Here is an 18311-nt window from a genome sequence, read left to right on the forward strand (position 1 = left end):
ATAATTCCAAGAAAAAAAAATTACTGTTGTGGATGTCGTTCTAGTCACTATCAAGAAGAGATCCGCATACGTGGGCAAGGGTGAAAACAAAATCGTGGCACCAACGTAAACCCTTTTATCTTACTCTTTTTTTTAATCCGTTTTTAATATTTTTCTTTTTCTTATAAAACTTTTTACTTATAAATTTTTCTTACGTATAATATATTAAGATCATAAAATTTAAAAAAAACACATTTTGATATATGTTAGTGTTATTATATATTTTAATATTAAAAATTAACATATTAAGTATTAAGAATTAATATATTAACTACATGATATAAATAAGAAAGCACGAGAGATTGACCAAAAACAGAAATAGGCTGAAAAGTATTGAGGAGAAGTGATTAGACATGAAATGACTATATATAACTTATCGAGAACATAATATAAAATAGGAGGACATGAAAGTCGTGGATAAGAGTAGAAAGTTACTAGGTAGTTGAGAGTTGTCTTATTACTAGCCTATTCATGTCTTAGATTGGGTGGGAGTATAGCTCCATATTAGCCGTAGTATTAACATATTCATGTAGTTTTTGACTTTTGGTATCTGATTGTATCTGTGATTTAATGTGTTTAGGTGATCACACTTTGTTATTGTTGTTGTTACAGTTCCTTACATATTTGCTCTGTTTTGCTATTAGTTGTCATATTTTCTCTTTGATTTGCTTGAGCCGAGGGTCTTTCCGTAGTCTTTCTATCTTAGAGAGATAGTGATAAGACTTGAGTACACTCTTTATCTTTTTCAGACCTCACTTTGTGAATTTTCACTAGATGTATTGTTGTTGTTGTAACTTTTAAGTGCATGATGCAGACATAAAATAGAGAAAATGGTGACATAATTCTTTTTTACTCACGTAACCACAATAACATGTTCTTCTCATTATCTCAGACTAATTGTCCCATTAATACTAACCCAAAAAAATAATTATTATGAACCTCAAAGTCATGTTCAATGTTTAAATTCAAAGTTTACTATATCAGAAAAATAAAATTTATTAAGCATGTGATATTTTCGTATTTATTTAAGTTTTGATGGTTAAAATGAAAATATGAATATTAGTTATATGAAGAAAAAAAATGAAAAGTACTCCCTCCGCTCACTTATTGTCCAATTTGGACTTTATATGTCTCTTGAGAAATAACAATTGATAAAATATTTTATTCTAATACTTATATTAATTGATGTTAAGTTGTCCTAAAAAATGAAATTTGTAAATAATTTGACAAATAAAAATAAAGGAACGAGTAAAAGAGGACGTGCATCAGTCATCCAATGTGAAGTAGTTGGGAATGCTGATGGGGATCAACAAGATTAGCAAAATTCATATTTTTTTTTAAGATTTTCTATTCGGTATCTGAAATTCGTAAAGCTTCGAGTAAATTCGAATAGCACCACAAGCAAAATTCATGTTAGTAATAAACAAATCCATTTATTTGTTTTCAACTTAAATGATATTATGCCCCACATGGAAATATTGACTCATTATACATCTTCATTGCCGACAGATCTATATCACTGTTATAATAATTATTAGTCTTCCCCCACCTTGCCTTCAGTTTTGAAATGTATTTTTCTGCATTTCTTGTCAAAACAAGTTGCAATAACTTTAGTATGGATTTTTTTTTTTAAAAAAAAATGTATCACTATTTTGGATATCCTCATTCCAAATAAGTTTGTACACAACTTGTTAAAGTTTGAAAAGGACACCAGCTATCCTAACAAGGCCAAAAAAAAAAGTCAAATAAACAAACTTATTGAACTGTTCAAAAATACAAATGAAACAAAAGGTCCCCTAATGTGGATACACCTGTGAAGAAAATGAAACCATAAAGACATATTAGTACGATTTTTCACAAGAGTCTAATGAGATTTTTGAAATTTGGCCAATTGGAAGGCCACAACACATGTGCAAGTCAAGTCAATTCCTCCGCCCATTTGATATTTTTGGGTTCTAAGCAAAAACTTAGCCACATACCATTTACATCAAAATTACGTGCGTATCATGATTAAGTGATAAATTCAATTAACAATATAAGAAATAAGTTTCTTGAAAATAATTTTTTTAGTGAAAATAGCAAAACAAATACCTTCCAATTTCACTCTCTCTTCTATACCCTCAATGCACTCCGACTCCATCTTTTATTAAATGTTTTTCCAAATTATGCATGTAGGGCAAGTAAAAAGAGTAGACATAAGGTTTAAAAAGGGAAGAAATGGTCTAATAATTCAAAAACATCTGAGAAATGCATTTAATACAGAAGGAATTGCGACTACACTTGCACGTGGCTCCCAGTAGAAACTACAAAAATGAATTTTGGGTGTTCTACAATAATAAGACAATGCTCCTCATCTGTGCACTAGTATGACAACAAAACATATGAATACAACAACAATTACAAAAGATGAATGAAAACTCGTCAGTAGCGACTGCTGTTTCAACCAAACTAAGAGTAGTCCAAGTACACGGTATAATTCACACTACAAGCTCTACAACAGAAAAAAATATTTAACCTCCTAGCCTCTTCAATCTCTGTACTGTATCTACGACTTCACATTAATGTTCCTGCAAAAGCAAAGAAACTACTACTTAAGCATCTTTTGCCTAAAAAAAGGATTAATCTGTAGTTGCTCAGCGTGAGAAGATAAATAAATAAGCAAATGACAAGTCAGCACTTGTCTTTAGAGTCTCACAATGGTTGAAGGTTATGGGTTTTAGTCTCCTGATATGATCACGGATTATAGGGGAAATAGCTAGTTAAGAAAATCAAAGTAGGGAGTTCGGTGAACTGAATTGAAAAAGAGATTACTATAACTACCCAGCCACAAGAACAAACCTACTGAAATCCCACAAGTGGGGTCTGGAAAGGGTAGAGTGTACGCAGACTTTATCCCTACCTCATGGAGGTAGAGAGGCTGTTTCTGAAGTGCAGTAATTATGGAGACTCCCGCAAGTGAGAAACAAAAATGAAAAATCTGGAAAAAAAATCCTTCTTTCAATCTTTCTTCTTCGCCTCTGATTTTTCCTCCTCCCTTTCTTCTTACTCTTATTCTCCCTATCTTTCCCTTGTCTTTGGTGTTGTATCAAACAGGGGCGGACCCAAGGCATGTTGAGGGGGTTCATCCGAACCCCCTTCGTTAAAAAATTACACTGTATATATAAGATAAATTTTTTAATTTATGTGTATATATTTAACATTGAACCCCCTGAGCATAAGCCAAAGGACTAGCTCAGTGGCAAATGGGGTTCAATATTTCGCTTTAGCTTGTCTCAGCTCGCGAGTTCGAATTCGAATAAGCACATTTTTTTTTGATTAACGTGTTTAATTTTTTTTGAACCCCCTTCATAAAATTCCTGGGTCCGCCACTGATATCAAATTATCAAGTCTGTGTTCTTGTCAGAGAGGTGAGATAGTTAATAAATTTCCCATTTGATTCTTGTTCATTCGAGTAACATTAAGCTGGACAATACTTACTTATGAGCTAGCTTTGGGGTTGAGTTAGGTCCAAGTTCCAGTTTTATCAATGTCAGAACCACCACTATCCCTGATACTGAGCTATCCAATGTAGGCCACCCCCTCAATACTTTGTTATCAGTGCTCCAAGTTTCCAGTTCTAACATAGGAGGGGAGTTAAAGTCCCACATTAGTTGACACTATAAGCTTCAGTCTCTTTATATGGTTTTGACAATGCCACGTCATGAGCTATACCTTTTGGAGTTCAGATATTAGCATAAATCCAACTAATAGGATTGATTTTCTCTCAATTTCACTAGTTCAGCCTACTATTACTGTAAGATTCTAGAAAAAGCAAGCAAAGAGTTGGTTGGTCGGCGTACTATTTACTCGAATCTACTTCCCTTGTGCTTTTCCAATAAATTTTAGGCTTCTCACTAGTACAGGAAAGGGAAAGTGGAAACACTCCAGAGATACTGGAATTAGCCGAGGTGCACAAAACTTGGCTAGGACACCACGGTCATCAAAAAAAAATGGAAACACTCCAGAGATATCTTGAATGTAGCAAATTATTCTGGAAATTTTAGTAAACAGATCAGTTCACAACAAAATTGATTGTGGACAACAAGTAAAAAGATTGCAATAATTAGAGCACCAAAATATTTTTGAAATTTAACAGGCAGCTAAATGGTATCCTATTATCTCTACTTAAGAGTCAGCTTCAAATTTAGTGCTAGCAAATAGATTTACACATAATCAAGTTTACGAAAAATCAGATTAAACCATAGATTATCTCCATATGAAGGATAGTTGAAAAGGCTCACAAGAAAGTGAAAATCTAATGTTACCTCTTCATAAGTAATTTCTACTGTTATTTTTTCATATGTAACTTCTAAAAAGTTTTCATTAAACTTTTTAAAAGTAACTTCATGATATTTAATTTAACACTAAAACATAGCAGGTATGCATGAATCAGCTCCAAACAAGATAGTTGGTAAACTGAACAAATAGTTGACTAACTGACGAAAAACCAAACTAGACCATAATTTAACGACAAATCAAAGAGTTGCCACATGTATATTGGACATTGAAGTACATGGAGCACTCATAATTTTACTGTAAATCCTGAAAGTGAGGAAAGAAGAGAATTGTTGTAACACAATAAATAATTCCAGAAATTGAGGAATGATCAAATCACAAAGTCCAAGAGAGGCAACAAAAAGGATGATATTTTTAGCTAATCAAACAAAATTATTTTAGGAGCAGAAAAGGGCCAAAAATACCCCTGAACTATAAGAAAAGGTTTAAAAATACCCTTCATCCACCTTTTGATCTAAAAATACCCTTCTACACATCTTTTTGGTCTAAAATTACCCTTCCATCTAATTTTTTGGCTAAATATAACCCTTGAAACTAACAACCCTCTTTTTATTTTTAAAAAATATTTATCATGTGTCATTTTCTTATTGAATGAAATAAAAATCCCACCTCCACTAAAAAAAAAATCATAATTTATCTAAACCAAAAATAATATACCTCTTCAACCCCCCCCCTCCAAATTTTTTTTTAAAAGCTACATTGATAAACAAGACTAGGATTTTTTTATCCGATTAACCAAAAAAAAAAGACTAGATTTGTTTTAGTTCTTGGCTTGATTTTTCTTTACTGTTTAATAATACTTATTTTTTTACAATACTCATAAATAAAATAACTAAAAAAATTAGTTATATGTCTTTTAAACTATTTTAGTTATACGTATTTTAGTTATTACAAGATAGTAAAAAAAATACTTTAAACTAAATTAGTTATTACAAAATAGTTAAAAATAAATAAATAATTTTTTTTCTATTACAAGATAGTGTTTAGATAGTTATTGTAAAACTATCTTGTAATAATACGTATAACTAAAAAGATTTTTTAAATAAGTTTTTCAAATTTTTTTTCATAATTTATCCAAACCAAAACAATATACTTGCTTGATGACCATAAAAAACTAAATTTAAAAAAAAACTACAGCAAAAAAAAACTATTTTTTTATATTTTTTCCCATAATTTATCCAAATCAAAACAATATTCCTCTTCATGATCCCAAAATAAACTTTATAAAAAAATAAGAAGAAAACGTTATAGCAATAAAAACTATTAGATTTTAAAAAAAAAAAAAAAATTGGGGTCTTGAAGAGGTATATTTTTTTGGCTTAGATAAATTATGAAAAAAATTAGTGGAGGTGGATTTTTATTTCATCCAATAAGAAAATGACACACGATAAATACGTTTAAAAAATAAAAAGCAGGTTGTTAGTTTCAAGGGTTAAAGTTAGCCAAAAAGGTAGATGGAAGGGTATTTTTGGACCAAAAAGATGAGTAGAAGGGTATTTTTAGACCAAAAGGAGGATAGAGAGTATTTTTAAACCTTTTCCTATAGTTCAGGGGTATTTTTGGCCCTTTTCCGTTTTAGGAGCTATAGGTAGCTAGAAGATAACTAGTTTCCATGGAAATTGGACCAATAAATTGGATTCTGAAGTTTTAGAAAGTAGCATTAGACGATCAACGTCCACGAGAGGGATGTTAACTTGATAGAAGCATCCTACTAAAACAAGACAGCCCTTCAAGTCCAAGCAGTTAATATTCTTGCTATAAAGAGAGAAACATTGTATATCTTCATATATAAGGTACACTAGTGAGTAGTGACTAGTCATAAGTAGAGCTACTCAGACAGAAGAGTTTTTGTTGAAGGGGAATAATTCAATGGTGGACAATGGTGTATTGGTCAATTTAAGAAGATTGTCACGTGGATTGCAACTTATGAATATTATTATTTATCTTCCAAAATCTTCACCAATCCAAAGCAAAGACCAGACTTTAAGAACCTCGGCTCGAGTACATAAACATTTACATGAGTAATCTTACTTTATCTATTATATCAACTGATTGGAACTTTTCAGGGAAATCAGAATGCACAAGCCTAGAAATAGATCCCAAACTAAAGCTTGTGAGTTTTACATATGTTAGTCCAAAATAGGATACGTTTTTCTTATGTAGTAGTCCATAATAGAATATGTAGACTACGAATAGTAACTATCATCAATTTTAGATATGAAAACCAGCGATTTATGGGAGAGTCTTGTGCAAGAAGAGAGCACAGTTCCTAGCAGAACCAAGTTACTTTTACAGTTTTTATTCTTTTTATCCTCTATAATTGCTCAAAATGAGATGAAAGTAAAACCAAACAAATGGATGCAGCTGTGTAATATACTAGGTTCATTGCAAATTAATACACGTAACATGTTGCATTCTTACCAATTTCTATGAAATCCCTCATACATCAGTATATGCAGATTCAAAATGAATCCATATTACTGCTGACTACCCTCCCCCCTCCTCCCCCCCACCCCACCCCCAAAAAAAAAAAAAAAGAAAGAAAGATGGAAAATAAACGAAGAACTCAATGAAGTCGGACAACATGAAGAGAAAGTACAAGGGACAGAATGATTAATCAAATAACTGTTCATAGCAGTAGAAACAATCTCTTTTTAATAGCAAATGTGTGACTGTGTGAGGTTCTCTAAGAATGATCAACAAAAGAGGTGATCTTACAAGTACAACATGTATATGTGAAACACACAAAAGACATCTCTGTATGCCTAAATGTTAAAAAAGATTACCTCAAATCACACGTCACTCTTAGGCTTTTTTCCTGTCACAATCTGGAATATCCGCAGACCTCTACTAAATGCTTCATTGAATAGGATCCTTGTCTGCATTGGTTGGAAACCAGGCAGCCAAGACAGTACTGCCACAGGTACCATGACAATAATCCCAAACATTATCTCATATAGTCGCGCCACAGACACAACAGTTCCCCATATCATTGTGTTCTGCAAAAAGGGACGTAACACTTGGGCGATTGAAATGAAACCCCAACCAGTAGGAATGAAAGCCAACAAGCTGACGAAGAGATCACCAAATTTAAAAGCTGTGAACTGCAGTAAAGCAACAATTACAACTATGAAAAAGACTACAGCAAGGAGCTGCACAAGACGAAAGTATATGTGCTCCTTTGCAGCATACTTTTCACGAGCATAAGCTGTAATATTAAAAAAGCCAAGAGCCACCACCACATAAATCCACGAAAGCAAGTAAACAGCAATGCTTTTGCTTCCAGCAGCAATACCCAGCTGATATACAATGCCATACTGGAAAAAGAAGAAGCGAAGGTCTAGGATAATTTCAATTATCTTTCCCCACAGACCTGTCGTTCTTAAATGATCCTGTTCCTCCTCCCACCATTTTTCCCAGCTCTGTTCTGACTTTGCAAAAACACTACCACGGTACCAAATCCAGTTCATGAAGTCATCAAAATCATACACTGTCTTTAACCAATCAAACCCAGAAGGATTAAACACAAAGGGCCCCAAGATCCATGACACCACCAGGAACCAACTTGAGATAGTCAGTGCTATATATGTAAAAGTTCCTTTAGCAACAGGGCTGTATGCAGCATACACTGTAAGTATCAAACCAAGTTCAATTGCCTTGACAAAATGGCTACGAGCATATAACCGATAATTCTCAGCAAAACACTTGTGCTGAACGACAAAACCGCGCCCAGTTGCCCGGTATTTTGCTCCACCATGGAGAATGGTACGACCAAAGTAATGAGAACGAGTTCCCATTGAGAATGTGTAAAATACAGATGAAAGCTGAAGCATCATTGTTAGAAATTCCCAGATAGACGTAAGAAAACCATGCTCGAGAGAATTCTCCACAATCATTGGTAATGCGGTGAAAAGGCCCAGCTGGATGATAAATTGCTGGTTCAGTATGGCACCAAGTGCTCTGTTGTTGTCGGTGGTATCTGAAGCAACAGAGCCCTCAACCCCACTAAGTGCAAGGTAAAGTCGTCCCCATAAGAATGCATATACAGTGAGGACAATCATCATTGTATTAAAGAAAAATCCTACTGTTGTATAAAAGAAAGAAAGCATTCTGAAGAAATCCAGCCTATGACCCAACCTATAGACATCTCTGCTAAGAACTTGTTCACCATTGCCACTGGCAACCTTGGCTTCAAACATAGATATCTGATTCAACCCAACATCCCTTCCTTTGCCAACTTGTATGTACTCATGGTGAGTGACATTGCCACCTCGTAATGTACAGTTGAAGCCAGCAAAAATGTCTTCACTGATGTTGATCACTCTAGATGCCTTGCTTATTCCTCCCCTAGTTAGAAACCAAAACCTGTCAAAGACATCTGGATGTCCATAATGCATTCGGATTTTCAGGGGATTGGCTAATACTCGCTGTCCCAGGGTTACAAAACTCATTTCCTGAGCTGACATGAACCAAGCAAGGGATGACACAGAACCAGTAAATATATGTTCCCGAACTCCAAGAATTGTAGGCTTGCGAATACCATAGTAGCGTTTGAATTCTTCCAACAAGTTCCTCATTTTCAGTGCCTCCTCGAAGTAATTATCTTGGTTCATGTCGATAGTCTGAACTGCATCACCACGGGTAAAGATAAAGGCATGGTTTTGATTTTCTGGTTTCCCCTCCCCAAGCTTCAAAGGACCTGGCAACTTAACTCGATAGATCTCAACTTCCCTATCAAGTTTTTGATCATACTTCACAAGCACAGAATAATAATTCTTCTCATCCCTTCCTGAGGGAACCTCATCAACATAAGCTACACGAAGAGCTTCATTATTTTTCATCAGATACAATATTTCCTCTGCATGTGGATCCTTTTTGGCCTTCTGAGTACCATATATCTGACAAGCTACCACATATGTGAATTTCATTAAAGCAGTCCCATACTCGTGGCCTTTAAACAACAAACTCACTGAACTGTCAGCTCTGCTCAACCTCCTCGAAGACTGAGACCTTTCTGAGCTTAAACCACCAATGCTACCATCATGCCTCATAGAACCAAGTTCCACTGATCCTTCTCTGATATCCATCTCACATGCAGAATCCAGAAAGGCCAGCATTTTGAGAGCTCGATAGTAGTACATCATCCCCCTAACCGTGCGAGTAAGAGTCTGCCCTCTGTATGATGCCCAAAGACGAAGATCCCTTAGCTTTGTAGTCCATAACTCTTTCTTGTCATCAACCATTCCTTCTCTTCGCATTCGCTGCAAGAAATTTTCCCACTCATCAGCATAAATAGTCTGCAAGTAATATAATGTGGAAATACCATCTTCATTCTCAGTTCTAAGTTGCTCCTTGTTGTACAGTACATCTTCATTGTAATAAGGTGTCAAAACACTGAAAGTCATCATCTTCTCAACTTGGGGCGCATGTGGCATATTCATAAATAGAGAATTGCTAAAGAAGGCGAGTCGACGTCTCGCCTCAAGATTTCTCGGAATATTACTCATAGAGTCCCGAGATGTAAGAATAGTGTTCAAGCGGCGAGCCTGCCGATAAAATGTCTCATTCTCTGGATCTGGCAATGAAACTACATTCTCAAAAAGCAATCTAGTCGCAGATGCCTGAAGAGCCAGACCTTCCTCTCTCAGCTGATCTCCAGTCATCTTCTCTTTCAGAAAATCCCGAGTGGCAACCTCATATAAGGCCTGGAGAACATTCACAATCTTGTCAACATCCTTTTTTGGCTTGAGTATTAGATCTAGAAGAGCAATCAACTTTCCACGGATCTGGGGAAGAGCAGTCAGATTGTAGTATTTTGTGAACTTCTCCAGTTGAATCCACTGATCAATCTGCTGAAAGAAGGTTGTTATGATTGAATGCTCCTCACTGTTCAATTTGACAATTTCCAGCAGCAAATGCCTTGTACTGTCATAAGCCTCAATAACAGCACATCGCCTGTATTCATACTTGCTGATCTTATGCCAGAGCCACCTATCAGGAGCATCCACCAGCTCCTTCGCCTGACTGAGACCAAGCAGCACCTCGTTGCAGAGGAGCAAACATGGCCAACGAATCACTCTAACATTCCACGTGTTCTGGGGCAGCTCCAACAACTCAACCTCACGGTCATTCAGAATATCTTCTTCTCTGAAAGTTGCAATTATCTCATTCCAAATCAAGGCAAACTTGTTCGCCTCTACCTGGTTTGATTCAAGCTTTTTGAATGGTCGACCAAACCCATATCTGAGTTTCAAACGGAGGATGGCGTCCTTGAACTTGCTTTTTAGTGTTCCTTGAGCATTCAACAACTGCTCTTCTGGCATCAGATTAAACTGCATTGCACTTGCAAAAAATTGGAATCTCAACCTTAACTGTGGCATGTTCCGTATCTCTCCCAAGTGATCAAATAATCCAACTGCTGCCCCAACAAAAGAAGAGTAGATTGAGTACCATATCTGAATATCCATAAGATAAATCAGTACAACAGGAAGCCAAAGCAATCCTACTGAGAACCTGTTGCTATGGTTAAAGAATTCATGCCATTCGTACTTCACACCCCTGAGACGCAACAGTGCTCTTGTTGGAACGATCATAGGTTTGATCTGTAGAAAGTAACTGAAGGTAAACTTGGTCGCAAGCACTACCACCCAAAAGAGGGAATACTTTATGTTATCGACAAGGCCTTCCCTAAGTCCACGACCCACAAACGTCCGACTCTGGAACCACCAGGACAACAGGTAAAATATCCTCCAGTTCGTGTTCTCGAGAAAATTCCTGACCCATGGCAGAACAAAGAGTGCCAAGGCTAACAGTTCTGGAGCAATGAAAACAAGAGCAACCTCAAGAAAATTCACCACCCTCTTATTAGCAGCACTGCTCCAATTCCCATCCTTATTCCTCTGGATCCAAATCCTCCCATAGAATGCACCAAAGACCACAATCCACCCAGCTGCAACCACACTCTTCAACACCATTCTCACCCCATGCCACGGGGTCTCCCTAGAGATGATACGATATTGCATTCCTGCATCAAGCAACGACTGCAGAAACCTCATACTGCTCCAGGTAAAGAATATAGTTAACACCTTCACCTGAACCTCCCTACTCTCCAAAGCCTGCCACGGATACGGCCTCCCTTCCCAAGCTACAATTATTGCAGCCTGCAAAAACAACGTCAGCATGATCCATAGCTTATCAAAACTCCTATACAAATTCAAAAATGATCTCTGCTCCACAAATCCCGTCTTTCCAACCTTCTTTCCCTTGTTAGTTGTCACAAAAAATGTACTCCCAGTATCAATAGGCCACTTCAACTTATCAAAACACCTTTTACTCCAGAAATACTCATTGATATCATCATAATTCCGCCACGCCGAGTGTGGGGCAGTACCATTCCGACTATTATCAGCCTCAGCTCGGATTGTTTCGTAAATTGGCTTTACGATCCGATTCAGAAAAGCATTTTCACCAGAAATTGAGGGCAAAAACGGCCTACCAGTGTTCTCATCAATGTAATCTTCCAAAATCTTATTCAGTTCCATAGCCATATTGTGAAAAATAAAGCATAAACATTCAGGAACAAAACGTAGATTCGCTGACTCACCCCATATAAGAAGGTAAAGCGAGACATAAAGCAACTCACGGCGGTGGTCAGAGGAATTATGCCGGTCGGAAAGCCAAACATTGGATTTGAGACCGAGGAAAGAGCACCACGACGAATAGTTTTTAAGAAGCTGACGTCGGAATCGACGGAGAACGGCAGGGTCAAGAGAGTCAATATTGTCCGGCGGTGGAGAGAGACGCATCTGAGCATTGGCAAGGTGAAGCACAATATGTTCCCGTTGGTTACGAACACTAGAATCCTGAAAACCGAAGAAAAGGGCGAGCCAGTCAAGGAGGTCATAGTGAGGTTTCCACGGTGCAAATGGAGGTCTCCTCAGGTCACCTACGGAGCGTAAAGCCGCCGCCGCGGCGCGTACCTCAGGGAAACGTAGAGAAGGATGATCAGCTAGAAGATTATGAATCGGAATGATGTTATATGGTTCTTCATCTATAGAAACTTGTCTCGCCGCCGGCGTTGAACGTTGCCGGTGGCTCATTGTAGCATTCGGAGAGATCTAAAAGAAGAGATGAAGGGGTTTTGGGTGAAAAAGAATAAAAAAAAGCTTGAAACGGAACGTAATGAGGATAGAAGATGAATTTAGCAGAAATGGCAAGTGGCGCGTGCCAATGCGCGTGGGTAATAATAATTAGGTTCTTTAAAGTTTTTGAATAGAAATTTTTAGTACTCGCAGTCACTGGCAAACAAAAAAGATATTAACGGTCAATGCCAGCTTAAATATCAAAAAGATTTGATTGTGTATAAAGAAAACGATCATTCTTGTCATTATTTTTTTTTAACTTCGATTTTACAAAATTATCAAACAACTTTTAATATTTTTTTAATGAAGTTTTGAATCAAATAAACTTTTTTTGATTTTTCTTCAAGAACACGAAGAACTTCAAATTTCCAACTTCTTCAATTTTTTCACGAAATCACCTCAAATTTCAATGATAGCATCTCTCTGAGCTAGATATCAAAACTCAATATCTTTTGAGCTCGAATTTAACCTAACCCAATAAGACACACTTAAAATTTCTTCAAAGTTTTAAAACTTTAACCTCGTTTAATGGTGTCTTGTTGGGTTAGGTTGAATTCGAGCTCAAAAGATATTGAATTTTGATATCTAGCTCGGAGTGATACTACTATTGAAATTTGATGTGATTTCGTGAAAAATTGAAGAAATTAAAATTTTGGAGAATTTGATGTTCCTCATGTGTTTTTGGTGTTCTTGAAGAAGAAGAAGCAAAAAGAATATATTTGATTCAAAACTCCAATAAAAAAGTGTTAAAAGTTGTTTGAGTGATTTTGCAAAATCGGAGTTAAAAAATAATGGCATAAATAAGCCTTTTCTCAAACGGCAATGGCATAAATGAGTCTTTTCTCAAAGTTCAATGACATACTTGAGTTTTTTCCCTTTCATATATTGTACTCGATATGCGCTGAGCTAGTAAGGGCCTATAGTTTATCTGAACTCTTTTTTGACGAAAAAATATATTATTTATATATAATTAAAATTATTTTTTATATGTATAATAGATATTAAATTCCCTTTATTTTTCCGTATATTCACTTTTTCAAATTTTAAATTTCTTAATGAAAATTTTGATTTTACCACTAGCATCGAATGCAACGAAGATTGTACAATCCTTTGGCAGCTATTCAGTATTCTTACCTGTTTTTGCTTAAGGGCGAAAGGTTGGTGAAATTGTTTGTAAATTTCCAAGAGCCCACAGAAAAGAAAATTTCTATGGGGACCTATTTGTATATTATCGTAAAGATTACAAGGAAAATTAAAAAATTAAAGCTCAACTATAGCTTTTATCCTCTATTTGGAGGGTTGTTATTATTGTTTTATAATATATTATATTATATTATTTTGATAAGTATAATATGTAGATATATTATATTATATTAAGTCATTATATGATGTCACACATCAATAATTTGAAGAATAAATCTATAAAAAAAATATTGTATAGAACTATTATAAAAAAATAAAATAAAAAATAAAATAATTTTTTTAAATAATAAATTAAAAAATAACGGAATCACACTAAATCGATCGGTGCACAAAATAAAAATGTGATAACCACTGTGGGAGGAGGAGGAAAAGGTTCGCTTTCAAACATGTAGAATTTCAAGCCAATTACGTAGCCATATTTAACTTAAAATGAAATAGGGATGGATTTGGTGTCATTATAGGATATGTCAACATGAGACAATAAGTCAATTCAAATGAATATTGTCAATTCACATTGTTGATTAACCATCAAGATTCAAATTTAGTCATTTGAGAAATTACTTAAAAAATAATAAATTCCCAATAAAAAATCAAATCTCAATGAAAATTAATAATAGTAGTACTTTACTAATTAAGGCATGTTAGCCTTTTTACCATAATTAATAATATCCTCCTAATAATAATAAATGGTCCCTTATATTATGATGAATAACTCATTCTTCATGTATATGATTTCCTTAAAAGGCCTTCATAACAAACAATTAATATACCTTAAAACGCGTAAAGTAGGATAATATGCATGAATTTATGTCTTTAAAGGACTAATTCATACATTATTATTAGTAAAATTCATTGTACACCCATGACTAATTCATATATTATTATTAATAAATAATTTAAAGGACTATGCACTTGGACTACTAGTTATTAAACTTATATTTTTTTTTTGTTGAAAAAAAAATTGACCACAAAGAAGTTATGAATTAAGCAATAAGTCGGGGGATTTTTTGGACCAAATTATTGATGGCAGAGATATTTTTGGATCAAAATATTAACTGAAGGTATTTTTATTTAATTTCACATAGTTTTAGAGCATTTTTAACCCTTTATCAAAATAATAATAATAAATTATTTCTATTTAATTCAATATCGAACTTTATCCTACATTTTTTTCTGGTCGAACTTGCATTTGATATATTAAGAAATAAATCAAGAAGACTCACAAGTAGACAAATGAACAAGTGTCCTACCTACTTCACAAAATCACAATTTAATTAATCAATTAATTAATTATGAGTGTATGTAGTACTGCAAAGGAAAATGAATCCCTAATAAAGGAACAAGATTCCTTAAAAGGTGGAAGAATATCAATAATATTTTGTGAAGTAGGCTCACTGAAAAGTGAAAGTGATTAAAGCGTAGATTGTATTAATCCTTTGTTTTAAGGTGCTCTTAACTCTAATTTAAAAACTTCTCAATTGGTTTGTCTATGTGAAGAGAAAAGATTATATACTCCCTCCGGTCTTCTTTACCTGTCTACTATATTAAAAATAGATGTCCAATAATATTTGTTCATTTTTCTATTATTTTTCAAGACATTATATTTATTATATTCAAAAAGTGATATGGTAAGATTACTTTTCTATTTATAGTTTCTTAAGAATTATGCACAGTAAATAGTGGACAAGTAAAGATGGACAGAGAAGGAGCATATACTAACATTGATTTGGAAGTGTATCTTAATTAAAATCTAATTGTGCTTCAGGCATAAGTCATAACTCTTGAATTTTCATAATAATAAATTTTCAAATAACGGTTAATTCAACTTTGATTTTTACACATATTTTCTTTAAATAGAAATGAGTTGAAAATGTTTTTATAAAATTATTCTATCGGTTCATAAATATTCCTAACGTGATAACGGAATTTTTGCTTTTATATAATTGAAAGAAAAAAAGAAAACTTCCCAAAAGGCTTTTTGACGGACACGTAAGGTAAATTCAGTCAAAAAGATCCATTGTTTTCTTTTCCAGCCAACTTTTAACTAAAAATAGCAATTTCCGTGGAATTGTCTAATTATTAAAAAAAAAAATAGCTTTTTTCCTTTTTCGAAGAAAAGTAATTATAGACTCTACATAAGAAAAAGGAAAAATTAAAAGAATAAAGAGAAAACAAAAATATAATAACGTGTTTTATTGAAAACAATAAATTTAGGTTACCATCTTTGAAGTGCTAAGTATTTAGGGTTAAGAATCGATGATTTTTTAATATATTTTATTTAAATAATTAAATTATGACTTATTTTATTAAGTATCTGAATTCATGATAAACTGTTCTTATTGAATTCTTTCTATTCAAATTTAGGTTCTAGTTCATATATATGCATCGATGAATGCATGATAAAATGTATTGATAACTTCAAGTGTTCGTTATATTTATAAATTAACTATTTAAAATATGTCACATCCTTTAATTATATACATTAACTTTAATAATCATAAAATTAACTATTTCAATTGTGATCGATGTATACTATTGAAAGTAATGATATATTTTATGTGGTTAAGTACTTAACTATCTAATAGATACTTAAAAATGATGCAATTTTTTTTTTTCAAAATTTAAATCAAAAGTTTCTATTATGAACACTTATCAAGTGTTCAACTCGAACAAGTTATAGTCTGAATGTTTAAATAAAATTTATTAATCAAGAAGACAAACTTAGGTTATCTGTTTTCAAATAAAATAAATAGTTGGCAGTTGTATTGATGGGCAGCACATGCCTGATGCAACCCTATTACTCAAAACATTGCATAAATATAATACTCTCCTACCTTAGATCTTATCCTTCTAAACAAATTAAAAGAGAGGGGGTAGGGTGGGGGTTTACATAAATACATATGAACTAGATTTAGCATAATTACAATTTTATATGAATTTTGTTTAGAGACGTTCGTTTTGGGTAAAAACCGATTTAAATCGAAAAATTAAATTAAATCGATAAAAAAATTAATTTTTTATTTAGTTTGATTTGGTTTAGTTTTATATTTTTTAAAAACGATAATATTTGGTTTGGTTTTGATTTTGTTCAAAAAAATCTAAGAAATTATCAAATCGAACCGACAAATTATATACATATTTTTTAATTTTATATATATATATATATATATATATATATATATATATATTTATATATTTTATGAACTCTTTTTATGCAAAAAAATAAAGCACACTAATTTAAAATAGTAAGGTATGATACATTTTTTGTTTGTTCAACCATATCATTAGCTTATGCATTATTCAGTAAGTTTATATTGTTTAGTACATTGAATTAGCTAACAATATGAGGAGGAAGTTAAAGTTCTTGGTATAAGAATTATAAGATCCAAAATGGCATAAACATAATTTATTTTTTTGAATGAATTATTGTCTTTTTTTCTCTTTTGAATGAATCTTTTATTTTATTTTTGTGTATGGTTAATAAAAGAATAACCGAATCGAACCAGACCAAACCAAACCGAAATCGATAACAATCAAACTGATGGATGTATATTTTATTTTATTTTATTTGGTTTTAATAAATTTAAAATCGATTAAATTAATTTGATTTTGATTTTGATCCAAACCGATCCGTGAACACCCCTAATTCGTGAACACCCCTAATAGTCGCATTATTATTCTTGAAAGTTTTTCTTCCTTTTATATATTATCTTTAATTGTAATTCGTTTATCGTTGTAGTTATTGTTCCTTATGTATCCTTTATCATGTCTTCCGTAATTTTTGTCATTATTTCTTCATTTCAATTAATTTTTTGAATGAAGAGTCTATGAAAAATAATATTTCTTATTCAAATTTTTTTTGGACTATATTGAATATGTTGTTATAAATTTGAATATATAATTCAAATATAATACACCTATCACGAGCACATATTTCTAGGATCATTTCCTACTAGTTAACTGAGGTGCATTTCCCATTTAATTATAAGTTGCAGCCAACAAAATTGGATTAAATTACACTTTGATTTTTGAGGTACTCCACCCAATTCATTTTATTTTATTTTGAAAACAAACAAGACCTAAGTCATGTCCATTAAATAACATTATATTTTCCAAATGTTCTAATCAACGAAGTCATAATCAGAATTGCGCTATCTAAAATTCAATTTGCACATTATATATGAAGTCGTTGATTATTGCCACGTCAGAAATGAGGTTACAAAAGTCAAATGCCGCGTCAATTCTTTTTCATTAAATTAATTCGAAAAATTTTATAGGAATCAACCTAATAAAGTAAAAATTTAAATAATCAATCAATTAAGTCAGTAAAATTTGTTTGAAAAGTTCTGTCATTGTTTGTTTTATTTTTGTATTTGGTATTTGATATTTATATTAGAATATAATTGATTTAAATTCACATCACGTAGAGAGGAGAAGCCACTCCCTATCAATTTTATTTTATACTCAAAATCGTAATCGTTAATTAATTAAAAAACAGTCTCATCTATTGCATTAAACTTTTATTTGGTGATGTGCAAGTTGAAGCTACCGCGCTGAAATTAATCCGAAAACTTTCAAATTAAAACAAACCAA

General features: G+C 33.1%; 1 protein-coding gene and 1 non-coding gene across 2 annotated transcripts; both read right to left on the reverse strand.

Annotated features, from left to right (window-relative positions):
* Positions 1-2278: 2278 nt before the first annotated feature.
* On the reverse strand, positions 2279-12650 carry LOC129891546 (callose synthase 12). Its single transcript, XM_055966942.1, has 2 exons — positions 7161-12650; positions 2279-2606 (listed from the first exon to the last, which is right to left on the reverse strand). The coding sequence occupies exon 1, from the start codon at positions 12471-12473 to the stop codon at positions 7167-7169; it is 5307 nt and encodes a 1768-aa protein (XP_055822917.1). The 5' UTR covers positions 12474-12650; the 3' UTR covers positions 2279-2606; positions 7161-7166.
* LOC129893654 (small nucleolar RNA J33) lies at positions 9451-9529 on the reverse strand. Its single transcript, XR_008767541.1, has one exon. It is a non-coding gene; the product is annotated as a small nucleolar RNA J33 (small nucleolar RNA).
* Positions 12651-18311: the final 5661 nt, after the last annotated feature.

This window comes from Solanum dulcamara, chromosome 6 (assembly GCF_947179165.1).
Source record: "Solanum dulcamara chromosome 6, daSolDulc1.2, whole genome shotgun sequence".
Classification (NCBI taxonomy): domain Eukaryota; kingdom Viridiplantae; phylum Streptophyta; class Magnoliopsida; order Solanales; family Solanaceae; genus Solanum; species Solanum dulcamara.

Coding starts and splice junctions, on each gene's coding strand:
- LOC129891546 (XM_055966942.1), bottom strand. CDS start 12,473: ATGAGCCACCGGCAACGTTCAACGCCGGCGGCGAGACAAGTTTCTATA.